This window comes from Pygocentrus nattereri, chromosome 26 (assembly GCF_015220715.1).
Source record: "Pygocentrus nattereri isolate fPygNat1 chromosome 26, fPygNat1.pri, whole genome shotgun sequence".
Classification (NCBI taxonomy): domain Eukaryota; kingdom Metazoa; phylum Chordata; class Actinopteri; order Characiformes; family Serrasalmidae; genus Pygocentrus; species Pygocentrus nattereri.
Genome location: NC_051236.1, coordinates 9,256,947 through 9,276,353, shown reverse-complemented (window position 1 = coordinate 9,276,353; position 19,407 = coordinate 9,256,947). Strand labels below are relative to the sequence as shown.

The 19,407-nt window shown below is 40.1% G+C and overlaps 3 protein-coding genes across 7 annotated transcripts; 2 read left to right on the top strand and 1 right to left on the bottom strand.

Annotated features, from left to right (window-relative positions):
* Positions 1-424: 424 nt before the first annotated feature.
* On the top strand, positions 425-12,619 carry LOC108410933 (deoxynucleotidyltransferase terminal-interacting protein 1). 3 transcript variants are annotated; one of them, XM_017682258.2, is made up of 13 exons: positions 425-821; positions 3,969-4,039; positions 4,132-4,228; positions 4,323-4,421; positions 4,503-4,568; positions 5,956-6,012; positions 6,660-6,679; positions 6,809-6,854; positions 6,956-7,014; positions 8,800-8,860; positions 8,947-9,018; positions 9,092-9,147; positions 10,641-12,619. In XM_017682258.2, exons 1-13 carry the CDS (start codon positions 732-734, stop codon positions 10,747-10,749), a joined length of 903 nt encoding a protein of 300 aa, XP_017537747.1. In that variant the 5' UTR covers positions 425-731; the 3' UTR covers positions 10,750-12,619. The 3 variants fall into 3 exon arrangements, with proteins under 3 accessions (XP_017537747.1, XP_017537746.1, XP_017537745.1); XM_017682257.2 differs by having other exon boundaries at positions 6,660-6,721; XM_017682256.2 differs by having other exon boundaries at positions 6,660-6,721; positions 6,791-6,854.
* Positions 12,620-12,804: 185 nt separating this feature from the next.
* Positions 12,805-15,903, top strand: ube2c (ubiquitin-conjugating enzyme E2C). Of its 3 annotated transcripts, none has more exons than XM_017682238.2 (7): positions 12,805-12,912; positions 13,949-14,059; positions 14,822-14,849; positions 14,926-15,012; positions 15,183-15,387; positions 15,500-15,559; positions 15,686-15,903. In XM_017682238.2, the coding sequence occupies exons 2-7, from the start codon at positions 13,959-13,961 to the stop codon at positions 15,721-15,723; spliced, it is 519 nt and encodes a 172-aa protein (XP_017537727.1). In that variant the 5' UTR covers positions 12,805-12,912; positions 13,949-13,958; the 3' UTR covers positions 15,724-15,903. The 3 variants fall into 3 exon arrangements, with proteins under 3 accessions (XP_017537727.1, XP_017537729.1, XP_037390874.1); XM_017682240.2 differs by lacking the exon at positions 12,805-12,912 and adding an exon at positions 13,011-13,286; XM_037534977.1 differs by lacking the exon at positions 12,805-12,912 and adding an exon at positions 13,807-13,852.
* On the bottom strand, positions 15,808-19,350 carry zgc:109913 (regulator of G-protein signaling 9-binding protein). Its single transcript, XM_017682248.2, has 2 exons — positions 18,955-19,350; positions 15,808-17,375 (listed from the first exon to the last, which is right to left on the bottom strand). Exons 1-2 carry the CDS (start codon positions 19,154-19,156, stop codon positions 16,846-16,848), a joined length of 732 nt encoding a protein of 243 aa, XP_017537737.1. The 5' UTR covers positions 19,157-19,350; the 3' UTR covers positions 15,808-16,845.
* Between the last annotated feature and the right edge of the window lie 57 nt (positions 19,351-19,407).

Here is a 19,407-nt window from a genome sequence, read left to right as displayed (position 1 = left end):
CAGAAACGATCCACATAGCGCAGTCATGGGCTGGAGGTCAGGGAACAGGCCCTGTGACCAGAAGGTCGCCGGTTCGATCCCCAGCACTGACAGTCCTTGACTGAGGTGTCCCTGAGCAAGACACCTAACCCCCAACACTAGCCAGGGCGCCGTGGATAGGGCTGCCCACCGCTCCGGGCAAGTGCGCTCACTGCCCCCTAGTGTGTGTGTATTCACTAGTGTGTATGTGGTGTTTCACTTCGCGGAGGTGGAATTTCCCCGTTTATGGGATTAAAAAGTGTCTCTCAAATCTGCCCAAAGCCACAACTGTAATGGCGGCACAACCGTTACAAACGGGCTCATCGCTCGGCCACGCCCACGACGGCTGTGCGCGTGCGCCGTGAGCACCCGACTTTTATTTTGAAAAATCGCCAGAAAGGACCCGGATGTCAGTTCTGAAGTGATTTCAGCACAACCGCAACCTCGCAGTTTTACGAGCTCTTTGGAAAAAGCGAGTTAGTGTCACTTCGGCGAGTTATTCTGCATAATTTCCCCTGTAGCTTCCAGCTGTGTGTATGATACGCTGAGTTTTGTCAGTTTTGCACTGCGCAGGGACTTGAAACGGCCAGCAGAGCGGATAAATCTGCTGTTCGCTCTCGCTGCTATAACGACGCGAGCTGTTCGGGACCTCCGACCGAACAGAGCCGGAGCGCGACTTCAGAACCGCAGTCAAAGCGCTGTAAGCCGCACCGATGGGTGCGCACAGGAACGAGGGCCGCAGAGACTGGCTCCAGCAGGACGTCGCCGAGCAGGACGTGGCTGAGCAGCAGGTTCAGTCCGTGGTGAGTCACAAGCTGCTTGAGTGAGAAACGCGCCGCCTTTACCGCCGTCGTGTCGATGATGACTCATTTCTGGAGTTCGAGTCAGCTGAACTGAGGCGCAGAGAAACGCGAACTTGAAGTCAGCTTCTTGTTTGAATTGTCCCGTTCCACCTTAAATGGTGCAGCACTTACATCCTGGTGTCTGAGCCGTCAGAATGTATCTGCTGCTCCATTTAAGGTGGAGCTGGAACATTTGAACAAGAAGCTGGCGAATAGGAAGCCGACTTCAGCCTCGTCAAAGGAAACCATGTCAGTGTTGGACATGAACGTTTGTATTTCCTAATAACGACGCCATACGACCTCTTTATCCATTAGAATTAAACAGGATGTTCTGTTTGCAGACCGACATATGCAAATGAGCTCTGTTCTGATTTGCTGCTCCGTATTGCGCTTCATTCCAAAGCAGTCCAGGGTGAAGCGCTCCTTATAACTTCAGTGTGAGTGGGCGGGGCTAATCTGTAGAACAAGCGTTATAAAGCCTATGTAAATATGTTCATCACAAAAATAATGAATTCAAAGTTCTGCACCTTAGGTTTCATAGTGACTGTGTGCTTTGGGAGTGAGTGGTAGGTTTTTGAAACGTACACACAGTACTAGAGGCGGGCGATATGGCAAAAATATAATATTGCTATACTTTCGTTTAAAAAATGACAATACATGATCATGCTTTTTATTCTTTCAGACATCTGATCAGCTGGAGCAGACAGAAATAAAGCAGTAGTGCTACAGTCCCAAAAATATTATCCATACCTATGAATACAGTGATTTAAAAAATATATATTTTGCATACTGTGTTGCACTAATTCCAGTTAAAGGGACTGGTTTTGCTCTCTTCAAAATGAAACAGTTGGTCGTGCCTTTTGCCTACATGGTGCCTTTTACCCCCATTAAAAATGAAGTAAGGACAATTCTGTTTCTGCCCTTTGTTCAGTTGCACCCAGTAGAATCAGATGCTCTGTAGCAGCCACACAGGTCTCCATGTCTAATGCTGACCATCAGCTAGAGGGGTATTATCCCCCCCCAACCAAAATTTGGCTATGAAGAGGTGATCTCTAGAGTGATGGAGCTCCATCTAATACCTTTGGGATGAGTTGGAGATCCAGACCTGATCATGCAACATCAGTACCTGACCTCACATATGCTTTTGAGGCGTAGTGCAGTCTGATCCTTGCAGCAATGTTCCAACATCTAGTACAAAACCTTTCTGTAAGAGTAGATGCTTCTACTTTTGTCAGTATGAAACAGCTAATAATGTTTTTTTTGGCATCACTTAGCTCACACGTGCCAAGCTCCAGTCTTTGCGGGCCAAAACACTGCAGACTTCAGCACATTGCCTCATAAAACACACCTGATTCAGCTCATCAGCTAATTAGCAAAGCCTTCGTGAGCTGAATGAACTGAATTCAGAGTGTTAGATGAGGGTAAACGCTGATCTCCACAGCACTTTGGCCTGGGAGGTCCCCAGTTTGACATGCCTGTGATTATGGTATGAAGAGTGGGTTTTACCTGAATAATGATTTGACAGTTTTCTTTATAAAATAAAAATATTGTTAAATGGTCATATTAAAACACATTTCGGTCCCAAAGGTGGTTTAAACTTGGTTTACGAGCTACTAGCATTTAACTGCTTGCACCAAGTAACATAGTTTCAAAGCAGACTTAAGTTATATTTTAAAAATGACACGTGGCCTATAGTGGGTGCAAGTTCTGTTGTAAAAAATCAGTTAAAGTGACTGGTCGATTTGATCGGTGGAAAAATGAAATGAGTCTCGCTTTGCATTGGCAGCCACTTCTGCAGGATAGATTACACCCTTTTTTGTCGATTGAAGATAGAAAAGATGACCACCACATAGACAGGAACGGAGGCTCGAGTCCTACTTTGTGTCTGGCACTGAGATATTTTGCCGCAGGGTCGTTCCAAAACCTGGTGGGTGACTCTGTTCAAGTACACAAGTCACCTGCTTGTGGAGAAAGAAGAGCAGCTCCATCAGTGCTCAGGTTGTGTGTGACGGTGACCTTATTATCATAGAAGACAGAGCACAGATATATTTTAAAAATATAATTAACCTAGCTAACAGTATCTTTTTGTTGTTCAGTAGATTCAGATAGGCAGACTTGTTCACAGTGGTGGTGATAGGAACCCGATGTCTGAAGAGGTTAGTGCCTCTGAACATCGCCCTAGAAGAAAGTTATTACATGAAATGTTTGCCATTGTGCCGCCTGATGCCTGGAACACCGTTTTCATGATTGAGAAGGTTTTTCTCCTAAAACATGTCTTTAAAAATCCGTTCATGGTGTAGAGGTACATGCAAGGCAAAATAGTATCCAAAGAAAACTTTCTCAGATTTACCACTGTTCCATCATCATCTACATTACACATATAGAAGACCGGAGTAGGTTCACTGGTGGTTTTGGATGGTAAATTAAATGGCTGTATTTGTGTTGTACAGACTTTTTAAAAGCGTATGAAAAGAGAGCTCGGTGTTCAGAACTGATGTGTCTCGTCTGTTCAGAGTCCGTGGCCTTGATTAAAAGTGGAAAAGCCACTGCAAAACAAACTAATTCAGTTCCACGGATGCAAAATGACCCAAAGCTCAACCTGAAAGCTCCGGTGGTCCATCCTCTCACAGAACAAATATGTGAAATGCTCAAGAATAACCTTTACTGCTATCTGAATTTTAGCTTTTAATGTTTACATTTATTCAACCGAACAAAAACGGGATGTTTCTTCTGCGTTTTTAAAGATATTTAAAAGTTTTTAAAGAGTTTTAGTCGCCTGAAGAATCATTAATGTTTATGCATTTAAAGGGAACCGTTTTCGACATTCTCTTGTTTACTTTATTTACCCGGATCTTCATGAGCAAGAAATTTGCAAATTGGGCTCCAATTATACATGAAGTCTACAGTTTGGTGTTTCTATTAAATTGTCAAACGAGTGTATTTTGTATTATGCATACATGGTTGGTTCTGTATGATCCTGGTCCAGAAACATGATTTTCATGTATCAACTTACCCTGGGCTTTAGTAAAATGATCAGTGCTAATGTAGTGTCAGCATGTTTTTCTCTACAATATTTCAATTTTTTTGCTTTGTTTTTTTGTGTGGTAGAACCCATGGAACATCATGATCAAGCACAGACAAGTTCACCGCAGGGGTCGACGCTCACAGATGACCGTGAGGTAACTGTCTTAAAGTGTATCTGTAAAACATGTAAAGACATTCTGTTTGCTCGTTTCCAGTTTCCAATTATCCATCTTTGTGCTTCTCCTAGTTACACAGATCCTGTTATTTCTATGGACCTCCTTCGGAAGGTTCTGCAGCCCAGCTTCAATGAGGACATTCTGGCCGTCTTCAGAAAATATATGAAGGTGAATAAACAAGCCAGATGTCCACCAGTTCTGTCTAATCCTGGGGATACGTATAGTGAATTTCAGTTTCTCATTTTTTTTCCTCTCTGCACAGTTTTTTGAAAAGGCAGCCAGCAATGTCAAAGAGAACGTGGGAGAAGATGTACAAACGGATCATCTTATCAGGGAGGCTTGTCGAAACTGCTTGGAACATGTAAGGAAGATGCAGCACCCAAGCATCAGACTAAAACTTAAGAAGAAGGATTGTTTGTTAAGCAAATTTCTCCTTGTCTAGGCAAAACAGCTTTTTCCAGAAGCAGAGAAAACTCCCCAAAGACCTGTTTTCGATGCCTCAGTGAAGGTAAAGATTAGTCGGTGCTGTTTGGGTGTAATGTTATTTTGCTGTTCCAACAGAATTTGCTGTTGGTGTATTTGTCCCAGGGTTTGTTCTTTTCTGTCTTTCAAGACATTTTAATGATAGTAATCAAAATGAACTTTCTTGGAATACTTTAGTCTCGCAGGGCCTGACATGACCTCACAGTGAGAATGTCCATCTGAGGACAATTTGTTAAACTTTTGGTGCTAGTGGTGAAACCCGCTGCTCACAAGGGTATACCCCTCTAAAACCCTCCCCAAATTCCTCATAACATTGTCCAGTGGTGAGTAAAGGTATTTATATATTTTTTATGTTATTTGTTGCTACGAATAAGAAATATTCTTTTCGTATAATTTTAGTAGATGAGCTGGCTCATCACTTGGCTCGAATACAAATCTGAGAGCTCATCTTTTCTCTTACACACAGTACAGTGGGAAAGTTTTAGGCACCTAAGCAAATTTTTAAACACTTGACCTCAGCAGTGAGTTTATCACAATATACATTAGAATAAAGTCATATTCATAATTCAAATAAACAGAAAAACAATGAAAAATAATAAAAATTTCTTGGGACCATATTTTTCCTTGTCACCCTCACAGCCGCCACAGAGACTCGTTAATATCATCAATTACATCATGAGCTCAATTTACTGAAGCACTGATTGAAACCAGGAGCTGCTTTTAAACTACATATAATACTGGACTTCCTCGAGGAGAGGCTTGAAAATGGTTAAACAAACACACTAACATCCAGAAAATCACTTTGTTATTTGTGATAACATTTTTTATTTATATATATATATATATATATATATATATATATATATATATATATATATATATATATATATATATATATATATATATAAATTAATATTATTATTAAACACAAATAAACACAAACTACACAAATAAATAGACTTTGAAAACTTTTGCAACTTCTATTTTGTGCCCATTTTCTAAAGGTGGTCTAGTTTAACAGGACGTTTTTTGTTCTGTTGACAGATGTCATGTTTAATTTTACTGTATATAATGTGTTCTCTGCACATGACAGACATCTACATTGGAGCTTTTTCGGGGCACTTTTAGCCATGCTAACTTGGGTTATATCCATGGGCTAACAACAGGTTGTTGCCCGTTGGACAATGTTGATGATCGCATCATTGCCCACCATTTGAACTCAGTCTTCACAAGCTGTTAAAAGAATCCCACTCAGTTTGTTCCCACCCTAATAAGTCTGTGCTCCTACCCACTTTTATCCTAACATTTCTCACGTCTGGCTCTGAGAGACTAAATATAATTTAGCTCTGAACATAATTTCAGTCCTGAGGTTTTTAATCAGCTGTCTTAAAACACCTCCATCCATCCTGTAGCGCTCACGGCAGATGGAGGATGAATCAAGTCAAAGAGGCAGCCCAATCCCAAAAAAGGTAGGTCTGTTAATAGAGCTGCTTTTTTGTCAGTGGTCAGAGTAATACATTATTATTAAAATGTTATTGTGTTATTGGCTGATCTAAAATGACGTGAACATGTATGAGATTTTATATGCAGTAAAAAAAAAAAGAAGATATAATGTTTAACTTAAGGAAGTAAGCAACTCTGTTCAAATATTTTATTGTATTTCTAGTATTAACAGAACAATAATTTGATTTGTTTTACATTTGTCAGGTTATTATTTGACTTCTTACTAAGTTTTTATGTTTTAAATCTACATTATATTGTTTACAGAGTATGTGATGTTGATAAAGGTAAAATAGTGGTAAATCACAAAAATATGTTTAGATTTATCATTCAAAATCGGATTTATAGCCCTTTTGTGTTGTAGCTTTCTGTAAAATAACTTAGAGCCATTTAACAATTCAGACATCTGCTTCCTATCACCACCACTATGAACTATTCAGTAAGTTTATCTAGACGAAACTCAATGAAATTGTGAAAAATTGATTGAATTTGCATTTAAAATATTCATGAAGCGTATCTAATCTAAAGGCCAATCCTTCACAAACGAAGCAGGTTCAGTGGCTCCAGTTCACACTATGAAAGTCGTTACTGACACATGATTTTCCTCTGTGTTTAGAGAAAGGGACGTCCCCCTGGGCAAGTTATATCTTATGACAGAACTATACAGTACAGCACTCCGTAAGTACTGTGGACGATTCTGTATGTTGTTTTCAAGTTAAGGACTTGCAGGTTAAGTAAACTTTGAAGTGTAAAATTCTCCTACAGGATAAAGCCAAAGACATCTGAGCCCATAAAGCGAGAAGGACCAAAGGTTAAGAGAAAGTTGTATCTTCTTCTTTACTATATCATGTACTATTTGACAATATAATAAACAGATTGCCTGCTTTCAATGTACTTCTCCCTCTCATCCAGTGGGATCCCGCCAGGTTGAATGAGAAAAGCACGTTTGTTTTGGGATCCAGAGCGAACAAGTGAGTGTTTCTTTATTGAGTTGCTTTGCTCCAAGTTGGGTCATGTGGCTGAGTGATAGCATCTCATAAGGACGCATAAGGGCACCACTGGCCAAAATTGTTGGCGTCACTGTTGTGGTGATTTATAAGGTGCTGTGCTACATTTAAAATTGTGATTCCTGGTAAACGGGGCAGTTGCGGGCTGGCGGTTAGGGAACTGTCCCTGTGACTGGAAGGTCACCGTTTCGATCCGCAGAGCCGACAGCCCATGACTGAGGTGTCCTTGAGCAAGACACCTAACCCCCAATTGCTCCCGGGTGCCGTGGATAGGGCTGCCCACCGCTCCGGGCAAGTGTACTCGCTGCCCCCTAGTGTGTGTGTGCTCACTAGTGTGTATGCGGTGTTCTTCACGGATGGGTTAAATGCTGAGGTAAAATTTCCCTGTTTGTGGGATTAAAAAGTGTCACTTAATTTAAAATGTTTAGAAAGTAGTGTATTAAAGCTGTCATATCAAAATGTAGAACTAAGGCTACCAATTTCTGAACCTTTTCAGTACCTTCTTTTAAATCACAAACTGAACGCAGGTCAGAAACAGGTTTATTTTCTGTCTGTAAAGGACTGCAAGCTAATCATAGTGGTGACATTACTAACATGCATGCAGATTGTAATTTACACAGCCAGTCAGCCGTCTAGATTTTGGAACACATGCTCATTTGCTTAGGTAAGTTTTTCAACGCTCAGTAAAGTAACATTAAATGAAATAAATTTTGAGTTTCGATATCCAGTCCCATTGAAAACACCAACAGCTCTTTGCATTCTGTGAACATGTAGTGACGAATGGGCCGATAGTTACCAGTTCAGAGATACAATGTTTTCACAGCAACAAAACACTGTAGTTGCTGTGTTAAAGGTTCAAAGGCCCTGCTTAGTTTTTTTTCTTTCTTTTTACCAAGGTCTGCTAATAGCTGCTAGTAGAGCTCTAAAATAAGGCCTTAGTATACCTCTAATGAAGTTTGCACAAAGCTGGAACAACATTGCACACTTTGCACACACATAATCTGCTGTTTTGTTTTGCCTGTCCTGTGGGAGCATTAACATTGAGTTGCTGTGTGTGCAACACGGCATGTGAGGACTCCATGATGTCTACGGTTGTTGGATTTCTCTCCAGTTACGTCACATTAACTGCGTTCCAAAGCCTAGTCTGTATTTCTCGGCTACTACGTCATGGCAGGCTGTTCCAAAGCGAATGACACTTCATGTACAGCATAGAAATGTAGCCTAAATTCTGATTGATTTACATTACAGTACAAGGACACATCAGATGTATCCTTCCAGGTCTTCGGTTATTTGAATTCGTCTTCGTTACCATATAAAGTGTAAAATGACTGATTTAATTAAAGCATTTGTCTATATGTCGTATATTGTCCACATATCGGATTTTATTTAAAAGTATTTATAAATATGTAGTTTATCGTACTACATAGGAACATCTCCATTTCCATGAAGAAATGAAAAAGCAACAATCGCAATGCAACAGCAACAACATTTTCTCACCAGTTCTCTCACATTTCGCGCCGCTGGTGTCATCACCACGCTGTCTCATTAAGACTGTTCCATGTATGTGACCTAGGCTACTAAGGAGGAGTCTTCATAGGACAGTCCTACCGAGGACCTGCACTACTTCGGCTGCAGTCGAGGTTTTGGAACGCAGTTATTGGTGGCCGAAGCCAAGAAAACGTCATCTCTGCTAGAAGAATTTATTGTATATATGCAGAGAGAAAAACAACTAATGGAGTTTATTTGTAGGGCTTTAGGGATGGGTGGCACCAGAGGAAGGATCTACATTAAACATGCAGACCTCTTCAAGGTATTGTGGATTTTCTTTGCTGGGTTCCTGTTTATAACTGTTTATAATGGTGTCCAGCTGTGACAGCATGTGTGTGTTTGTTTCAGTACGCTGCTGATGCTCAGGACAAACACTGGCTTGCAGAGCGGCAGCACATGAGAGCCACAGGTGGAAAGATGGTAAGTGTGTGTGCTGCATGAATAGATGCTCATTCTTAACTCTTCTGAATTTTTAATGATGTGCACTTTCTAGGCATATCTGTTAATCGAAGAGGACATCAAAGAGCTTGCTTTAAGTGAAGAATACAAGTAAGTAATAGTCCATTATAAGACCATTATAAGACCCTTTACTCCTGGTTAAATCGAACATATACAAACAGTAGATATCAGTGCTTTATTATGATTAATCCCACCCTTGTTAGAGAACGTATAGGTGGAGTCCTGCCTCTTCGTACAAATGCTTTTCTAATTTGATACAAAATTTTTCATTACAAATGATATTATTAGCCTAACAGCTTGAGGAAAAAGTAGAATCTTTGAACTGTTAGCCTTCAGAATTTCTTAGTATTTGGAATTTGAAAGCATGCACTCGAGCTGGACTACACAACTTTGTGCAAAATCCTCTGAGTAGATCAGATCCATCTGAGAATCATCTGAACGTGAGCTTCAACAGAAGAAATAAGACTGAAAATTTGACCTTTTTTGTTTAAAGGTTAACCTCTCACAATTTTGCTTACATTTTTATTAGTAATCTAGAAAAATAACGCACAATCACGAAAAGCACGAGTCAATATTTCTTCTTTGTTTTACTCGTCATGACTGTTCTTTGTTGGTTTTTTGTTTTTGTTATTGTTATTTTTTTTCCAAATTCTAAAACTTTCTGCTTATTATTGTCTGGTTTAGATAGAAAAATCCCAGATTTTCGATGTGGTCTCAGACTTTCATACCCTAATCTGTATAGAAATCTTTTCAGCTGATAAACAACTTACGATTGATTATCATCAAGTTTTTCAGCCTTATTTCTGCCCAACACTCACTGTCATGACACTGAGTGTGTTTACATACACTTAATAATCTGATAACTGTAGGAAATCTCCAGGTCTACATAAGCCAGACAGTAAGCAGATTTCTTTATGCCAAGACTTTTTTTTCTTTCTTCAAACATCGTGCTACTTTAGCTGAAAATATGAACATACATCATCTAGAAGATGCTTATTTAAATCCTTAATTTCATCAAGCATGTATTTGCTTTCAGCGTTGCTCCAAAAGTGTTTTGCTGAATCTTATGGCCACGCTCCGGTACCGTGGTCTGTTATCGCACATGTGCAGACTGAGAAATCGGAAAGAAATCAGAGTAAGAGTTTACATGCACTGAGAAATCTGGTTACTGAGCTAAAATCCAGCTCTCTTTATCGTATTTCTTAATTAGATTTCTTGGCCTTACTCCGAGCTAAGAAATTGGAGTGTGCTGTTTATATGACCATTTGAATAATCAGATAACTGCAGAAATCAATCATTTTGATTAGTGCATGTAAAAGCAATGTGTTGCAAGATGTGATGCTTTAATTGTGTGATAACTTGTAGCCCTCTGTGCCATGAAAGACACTTTTGCAGACTGATTGGACATCACAACCAAACTTCAATGATATGAATCTGCGCGTTTCTCTCTTTTCAGAGCTTGAACTCTGCCAAGTTCCTAACTGTTAGAATAGCTGGACTGGATGAACTAGCCACCAAGAATGGGACCATGACTATAATGACTTGAGCTTCATATAATTTTTGTTCTTCTTCTAAATCTGTAGAGACTGCCCTGACTTGAGGCTGGATGAGCTGAAACCATTCGGGGTGCCGATATGGATGGTAGAGAAGATGCAGAAGGCAATGGAATCTCAGAGGTCTGAGAAAGACTAGAAGAATGAGAGCCCAGCACATTTTAGGTTATACGTTCTTTTCTGGGATCAGTTCCCTCTCGTCTGTATAGTATGACTTATTTTAAGTCATAATTATAATCATATTGAATAAAAACGAGAGGAAACTGATAGAGAATTTTGATAGATACATTTCCTAATGTCACAAAAAATATCAACCTTTTAAACCACAATAGAAGTCACTGGACCATTGCACTTGACCACAGTGCATTATTGCATTATTTTTGATTTCCGTTTGTGGTTTTCGTTATTGACTCTGGCCTTACAATCAAGCTTAGGAATTTGTTGCTTACCCTCATGCTGGAAAAAGTGTGAACTGTAAGATGTTCACCAGTTTTGTTTTCATAAACCAGTATTTATAGAGATAATGTTAGACTGAAACAGTTTAGATGTTTGTCTTCCTTTTTTCTTTTATCAGCAAAATACCTTTTTGTATGAGAAAATATCTGCATATGTGTAAACTCAGTGGTACTGCGAGTGCTTTCTTCTGTGATTTTGGCTTTTTTTATTTTCCTTTTATTTTTTTATTGGCTTTTTTTATTTTCCTCTTTAAAGGACTTTTTCAGTGTTTTTTCTGAATTTCTGCATAATTCAGTGGGCGAGATATAAACTTGGTTCATTCTTTATTCAGAGTGGTTTGATGTGAAATGGTTGATTGTGGAGACTGAGATTTCCATACAGTGGTGGTGATGGGAACCAGGCGTTACGATGTCTGCAGCACAAATATTATCCATTTTATTTACTATCCAAAACATGTGAACCTACACGTGTCTTCTGAACTTTTCTATGTAATGGTGATGATTGTGAAATAGTCCAAAAAAATAAGCTTTATATATGTGTATATGTATGTGTGTGTGTGTGTATGTGTAAGTATATGTATATATACACAGACACACACACACACACACACACATATATACATATATATGTATGTATGTATATGTGTGTTTTAGGTGAACAATTTATTTAACAACTTCTGTAAGAGCTTTTAGAGGCACATGTCTGATTCCTGTCACCACCAGTAATTCTGTTGGGTGTCTCTGGAACAGGGTATTTTACACCAAACCACTCTGAATGTTTATATCTATACCATTTAATTATATGGAAATTTTGAAAAACTGGTGGAACACTCCTTTAAGTTTATACCTTGTTAATATTTTTTTTTTTTTTTTAACACAGTGCTGGAACATTTTTTACTTATCAAAGGGAATTCATTCATTTTGTCTATAATTTCTCTTTTTCACCTTTTTATTTACTGTTTAATACTCCAAAAAAAAGGAAATTCTTCTATTCAAGCTACAAAGGTATTGTAGTATGCCATGTGCAGTGTAGCACAGTACACATTTAAAAGGTGGCTCTTCAAGAGTTCTTAAGTAAAGGCAATGGTTCTATATAGAACCATGAGTTCTATATGTAACCATTTCATGCTTAAAAGGTTCTTTGCATGGTGAAATGGTTCTTTACATTGACTGAGAGTGTGTTGTATATGGTTCTATATAAAATGTTTGTGCTATTTGGCACCAAAATCTGTTCTGTAGTTGCAGGTTCTGTATAGAATCGTTCAGCCTACAACACATTCTCCATCCGTTTCACCGTGCAGACAACTATTTAAGAATGAAGTGGTTTTATACAGAACTCATGGTTTTGAATGGGACCGTTGCGTCTACTAAAGACTCCTTGTAGAACCATCTTTAAACGTGTACTTACTGTAATTATTTTATGGGTAAATGAGAAAAACGGGTTTTACAGTGAGGAAAGAAAGAAATACTGTACGTTGTTTAAAAAAATCTGTTACACTTTACATTGAAACAGAAAAAAAATATCAGTTTATTTCCTAAACAATAAATAATGTTTTGTCTACTCTTTCTGCTCCCTGTGTTCATCTGCGGTGCTTTCAACGGTCGTAGACACGCCCACTCGAGAGCGTTGTCCAATCAAGTCGCAGCGGGCCGTAAGGCGCGTTATTTAATGGTTGCTAAGGCCGAGCTTTGTTTTGAGTGCTGGGTTGTGATTGGTGGAGACGCCGGTCGGGGCGGTGAAACAGTTGTGAGCGAGTCCGTTTAAACGGGGGGGCGGGATGAGATTTTAAAATCTCACCGTGCACAACTCCGTTAGTAACTGTTGGCCAAAGGACGGCACGCAGCTGGTAATATACACTGAGCGTCTAATTCACTTTATTAGCGGTATTTAAGAAAGGCGTTTGATTGTACACTAAAGGTTTTGCGTACATTTTGTTCGTCTGCGTTTGACTTCAGCCTGAACGTTGCTGTTATGTGGCTGTCGTGTTGTTCCAGACGTTAACGCTAGCCAGCTAAGCCAAAATCTCGCCGTGGTGGTTGGCTAGTTATTTCATTTAATTCGCCTACTTTAAGCGGTTATCAAGTCTGGACGAGACCGATGATGCATCTAATATCTCACGCTGGAGCTAAACAACGTGCCCGGTCGATATTTTACCCTAGCTTATTGCAGTTGGAGACCTTGATGGACGTCCGGCTGCTAGCTCGGCTAAGCTACCGTTAGGTTCGCACTGCAGTGCTTAATGACGTTGCTTGCTAAGTTAGCTGGCTAGCTAATAAAGGGGGGGAAACTAGTCAGAATTTATGTCTAGACTAAACTTCTGAGCGCTCCGGGTTTTGTAATTAAAAATTTAGCTGTGTCTGTGCAACGTTAGCTTATGAAGGTCGCTAGTTTAGGTAGCTAACGTTGGCGAACCTAAGTGCGTTTGAGTGAACGTTGCTGTTCAGCGTCTGTTGGTTCTTTAGTCACTCAGCGCAGCTAGAACTTATTTCCTTGAGTCATCGTTTGAAGATCGTTTGAGATGATCTTGCTGTGTCTTTGTGATTTGTCGCCGTTCAGTTGACTTAATTGGCTCCGACACTGTACACTCAACCGAAGCCGAAGTTGGCTTCCTGTTCGCCCGCTGCTTGTTCGAATTTTCCAGTTCCACCTTAAATAGTGCAGCAGTTACACTGGCGCATCGGGCGCTCTAAAGTAGCTGCTGCACCATTTAAGGTGGAACTGGAAAATTCGGACAAGCAGCTGGCGAAACCAGGTTTAGCCTCGTGTGGAGTTGATTTCAACTTAATGTTAGTCGGACTGTCCTCGTGTTATATACGCATCGTTGTCGGTTGGTAAACTGGGCAGAATGTCGCGATTCCTTAACCAGAATGGTCTCTTCACAGGTTTTAAGTAATGGCCTCCCAGAATATGGATCCTGCGGCAGCCTCGTCCACAGCTGCTTTAAAAGGAAACGAAACTGGCGGAAGTGTACCGAAAGGCTCCGTTTCGAAAAGGTACGCAATGACATGTCCTTGCCATTCATACTAGCGCCAAAGCTTTTCCAGACTCGAGTTGTAGTAGGGCTGGCCAGTATGACCGTATGCACCATTAGAGTGATGCATTTTGTCGCAATACAATAATTTTGATTTTCTGAGCATGCATGTCGTCTAATATGTCTGAAAATGTACATTTCGTGACCAACTGTGTCGTGAAAGTTAAGTTTGCCATGTCGCCCACCTCTATGAAGTACATGTTGGATTTTTTGGATGACCAGTCTAAAGGTCCTCTGCTTTCTTGTCTTGCTTCGTTTCTCGTTGGTTGACATGGTTCTTGAAAGTTCGCATAGGTATTGCAGTCAAGTTGACAACTAGCATTATGCATGGCTAAATACTTGTGCATGATATCTGAATCATGTTGGTATCAGCATGTATGTGCTTTAAAAAAAAAAAATAGCATGGGGCATTTGACTCGTATTGTACTTCAGAAGAGCAATATGTTAAGGTGATGCTGGCCTACTGCACTAAAATGCATGCATTTTATTAAATGTTGTATTCATCTTAATGCATTAGTGACCATACAGAAGCAAATGTTATGTTTCTCCCCAGTTTCCACAATTTGTACATATTCCACATTGGGAAAACTGGTGTTGGCCCATAACTCCCATGTCTGTGCACCCCTAACAGTCATATGCAGGAAATATCCAATACTTGATAAGTGTGGCCTTATTTCTCTGACATTAATATGCCCATTACTGATTGCCGTCATTGTGTCTCCAGGCTTCAACAAGAGCTGATGACGCTTATGGTGAGTCTACCAAATACCTAAAGTTATTTCTCAAAAATATTTTGCAGCGTTTTAACTTTTTTGTTTTTGCCCACAGATGTCTGGAGATAAGGGAATTTCCGCATTTCCAGAGTCTGACAATCTCTTCAAATGGATTGGCACAATAGATGGGGCACAAGGAACAGTAAGTCTTTTGTTTACTACAGTTAGCTGAGAAACCCCACATTCAGTGCAGACAGTAAACATTTTTTTTCTTCAGTTTAACCAGAAATGAATTGGTAAAGCTCAGTTTTCCCCCCTGTGTATTGTTCAACCAGTGATGATGATGATTTATTTATTTATTTGAATGTTAAGGTGTATGAAGGCTTGAGGTATAAACTGTCATTGGAGTTTCCCAGTGGATACCCCTACAATGCCCCACGAGTGAAATTCATCACTTCCTGCTTCCACCCAAATGTTGACGAGAATGGGTTCATCTGCTTAGACATTTTAAAAGAGAAGTGGTCGGCTCTCTATGATGTTCGATCCATTCTGCTATCCATTCAGAGTTTACTTGGAGGTAAGATGCTTCTCAGACTTGATCTGCATTCTATCTTGATGACTTGCTTGTTGTCTCTGATATCCAGCTTCTTTTGTGATGACCGATCCTTCAATATCCACTTGCTTTATAGAGCCCAACAATGATAGCCCTATGAACTCTGTTGCTGCTGAATTATGGGATAATCAGGAAGGTAAGCAGTTAAAGTACATGCAGTGGTCAGTCAGAGGTTATGCTGCTTATTGTGGTGTGATGAATATTCACTTTATGAATGATGAGGGTAAGAAAATATTTGCATAATCCTTTGTTCTTTTTCCAGCCTTCAAAGCCCATTTGCACGCAACCTACAAGAATTGACCCCCACAGTTTAACATGCCTGTCTCTCCTCTCCCCTTCCATTTCTGTGTGACCTTTTTTTTTTTTTTCTTTTTTTTTTTTTTCTTCCTTGCTTATAATTATGTAAATTAACCTGAGTCTGTTTAATGTACAGTATTTGTATGTTGAATTTAACTTGTCTGAATAAAATGACCTTCAGTAGTTGGACTCGTGTGTATTTATTCACTAATGTTCAGTAAAGCGTAGCGCATACTGCCATGTTCACAAAAAAGGGGTAGAACCATGTTCTTATCTGAGTGACTAGAACTACACTAAGTTAAGTGACCTGTGACACATGGATGAAAACAATACGCCAGACTTGAGCTGTGTCTGTGTTCTAACACACATCTCCAGGTTGGGAGTGGGTTAACATGCATTGTCCTCTTTCTCTGAGATGATCATACTAGCACCAAGAGACTAGGATATTTATGTCTACAGTCTTATCAAATGGTCCAAAACTTGTGACCTTTTGTTTAAGGACATTGGGCCTCATTCATCAGCCGTTCTTAAGATATTTGTTCTTAAAACCTATTTATGTGGTTTTCATGAAGATTCTGACATTACTGATGTTTCCTTAATTGTCTTTGTTCTTGGGTAAAAACAGACTCCGTCCACTTGAGAGCACAAAGGTGTGATCGTTTCTGCTGTTTAAGAACATGTCCTGACAGGTTTTTTCTTAGGATCTTTCTTGGGAGCAAATTTAAGGAAAAAAATGTAGGATGATTTGGCAAACAAAGCCCGAAGTTTGTTTATAGTTGGGACAATTTTTGCTTTGAGTTACAAACTGAAGTTTTGTCCCTTTTGATTTAAGGAAGAATAAGATTCATGTAAAATATTCCAATTTCTCAGATGGGAATTTTTTTGTGTGTGACCAGTAAGGTTTTTTTCATTTGGGATATCAATAGTCCTGTGCAAAGAAAGTTTTTCCTTGCAGGTAGGGGGCAGTGTTTCACACATTTAAAATGGTCTACTCTGTGCAACAGGAAATGGACATTGTTAAGATCCCAACAAATGATCGTTAGCTGGAGTTATCACAAGGCATACCATAGTAATTTGGACTCCCCTCCAGAGCTGTACTCTTAATATTCCAATCAACGCATGGCTCTAATTGAGCAAACAGAATATACACCCTAATTTGCAGTTGGAATGATTGCAGCAGCCAGAAGCTCTGTTGTCCTGAGACACCACCTCCACCTCCATGATCTCTTCCAAAGTATCATCCTCGTCTTGTGCGTCTCCACAGCCCTCTCCCCAGGCGTTTTGTGTGGGCTCCACTGACCACAATGGCACGTTCACTCTCTGGAGCATTTCCTGGAGCAGGCCATCAATCTCTAGCACATGGCTCTTGAGGTCTGGCTTCTTCTCACCCTCTGTTGTTACCCAGGGTGTCTGTACGGTGGCAGCACGACCTGCTACTTCAGAACCTCCACCAGTTGCTCCTGTGTTGACCAGGGCCCGGCGGTCCTTGCGTTGGCCAAGGGGAAAGGTCTCCTGGAGGATGCTGACCTTCCGTAGGTCCTGCTGGAAATTCTCCAGGGCGCAGAGGAAGAGCACCCACATCCGCTCCACCTGCTCCCGGTCCTCCTGCACTTGCTCTGTCTCCGCCAGCAGGGCCAGAAGCCTCCGGTGCATCCCTGGAACAGAATGTGAGCATACCCAGGATAAATAACACATGTAGTAAGGGAGGATATGTGCCCTTTAGGAACAAGACAATAGGAAAGAACTTCCCTCTACCCCACCCCCCAAAAACAGGCATCATATTAATCATTTATTATAAATAATTCTGATGTATATTTTGTGTCAAATTTGTCATTTGTTATCATTTCACATACTGTACTGACATTCAGTTTTAAATTAAATTTAGTCAGTATTATTACTCAGTACAAGTCAGAATAAGTATCTGTATTCAGTTCAGTTATATTTTGTAAAGGCAGTATTTTGGAATATTTAACCACTAAATAAAAATAAATCTTCAAAATCAACACCATTAATGGTGTTGGACCTCATTTAACCGCTTCTTCACAAACACTGAAATTCCTGGTACAGCCTGAGTAGACTGACAAATCAGTGTGAAGAGGAGTTATTAGTTATGAGTTATTAATCTCAGCACAGAGCTTTTTTGAGGGATGAATAAACAAATAATCTCAGCAGTGGACGTGTTTGTAAGTGATATGTTTAGCTCCTCCGTTGACTCCTGCTTGGGGACTGTTGGAGCAGCAGTGGACTGAAGCAGGCGATGTCAGAGTAAAGAAAGAAGTTGAGAATTTCAGAAATTGATTTAAATCCTGATCTAATTTTCCATGTAACTTATTAATAGAAGAATTACATGAAAAAAAACGCCAACCAGTAACAGTGAGGAACAGCGTGAATTAAGTCAAAATTGCAGCAGAGTTCTCCAATTGTCATCAATATACACTAATCGGCCACTTTATTAGGTAAAATTAGGTTTATTAAGTGTTTAATAGCTTGTTAACACAAATAGCTAATCAGCCAATCTCATGGCCGCAACTCAATGCATTTAGGCATGTACAGGTGGTCAAGACAACCTGCTGAAGTGCAGACCGAGCATCAGAATGGAGAAGAAAGGGGATTTAAGGGACTTTGAACGTGGCGTGGTTGTTGGTGCCAGACGGGCTGTCTGAGTATTTCAGAAACTGCTGATCTACTGGGATTTTCACACACAACCATCTCTAGAGTTTACAGAGAACGGTCCGAAAAAGAGGAAATATCCAGTGAGCGGTCAGTTGTGTGGATGACAATGCCTTGTTGATGTGAGAGGTCAGAGAAGAATGGGCAGACTGGTTCGAGACGATAGAAAGACAACAGGAACTCAAATAACCACTTGTTACAACCAAGGAATGCAGAATACCGTCTCTGAACACACAACACGTCGAACCTTGAAGAAGATGGGCTAAAGCAAAAGGGGGTACCTAATAAAGTGGCCAGTGAGTGTATATTGTAAATATATTCTTCTTTATTATTGTCATGTTTGTTGTTGAAGAATTTAACTAAACAATTAATCACAATCATTTTTCCCCATATTGCCCAGCTTTATGCTATAGAGACCTCACAAAGTTGGCTGCCAAAAGACTTGCAAAAAATGTTGTATATAGTCACACAAATAATATCTGTCATTATTAAAATAATGTTGCCCACAATACTTTAGTTAAATCCGCTACCAATTACCTATTACTCGCCTCCACTATTCCCTACCTGTGCATATCCTATGAGCCAATGCCCTGGTTTCCTCCAGCTCCTCTCTCAGGCTGCTCCCATCTGTGTTGCTCCCTAAGCAGGTGGCCATTTGCTGGTAGCAGGCGGTTACCTTGCTGAGGGCGCTTTGCGCTTGCTCACACTCGCTCACCTGTCTCCTCCTGGCCTGTATCTCCCCCACCGACCTCCGCCAGCGATTCATGCCCACTGGTGTGCTCACAGCCCACAGCTGATTAAAGATTTAGCACATTTGGGACTGGTTGCCTGTACACAGAGACGTCCTGGCCATAAACTAAAAATACTTTGAGTGATGAACCTTTCTGCAGAGCTAGTCTAGCACAGTGATGCTTACAGGTAACTGTATTTCTGCTAAAATGTAGAATATTTCATGTTTTATTCGTTTTTTTACATGACAGAGAAAGTACATTATTCAATCATGCAAGTCCTTGTGGA

Excerpts from the sequence above, each read along its gene's own strand:
- zgc:109913 (XM_017682248.2), bottom strand. The coding sequence starts at position 19,156 with ATGAATCGCTGGCGGAGGTCGGTGGGGGAGATACAGGCCAGGAGGAGA. Across the intron at positions 17,376-18,954 it reads GGCTCATAGGATATGCACAG|GGATGCACCGGAGGCTTCTG; the intron begins GTAGGGAATAGT and ends ATTCTGTTCCAG.
- ube2c (XM_017682238.2), top strand. The coding sequence starts at position 13,959 with ATGGCCTCCCAGAATATGGATCCTGCGGCAGCCTCGTCCACAGCTGCT. Across the intron at positions 14,850-14,925 it reads AAGAGCTGATGACGCTTATG|ATGTCTGGAGATAAGGGAAT; the intron begins GTGAGTCTACCA and ends TTTTGCCCACAG. Across the intron at positions 15,013-15,182 it reads TAGATGGGGCACAAGGAACA|GTGTATGAAGGCTTGAGGTA; the intron begins GTAAGTCTTTTG and ends TTGAATGTTAAG.
- LOC108410933 (XM_017682256.2), top strand. The coding sequence starts at position 732 with ATGGGTGCGCACAGGAACGAGGGCCGCAGAGACTGGCTCCAGCAGGAC. Across the intron at positions 4,569-5,955 it reads TTTTCGATGCCTCAGTGAAG|CGCTCACGGCAGATGGAGGA; the intron begins GTAAAGATTAGT and ends TCCATCCTGTAG. Across the intron at positions 6,855-6,955 it reads TAAAGCGAGAAGGACCAAAG|TGGGATCCCGCCAGGTTGAA; the intron begins GTTAAGAGAAAG and ends CCTCTCATCCAG.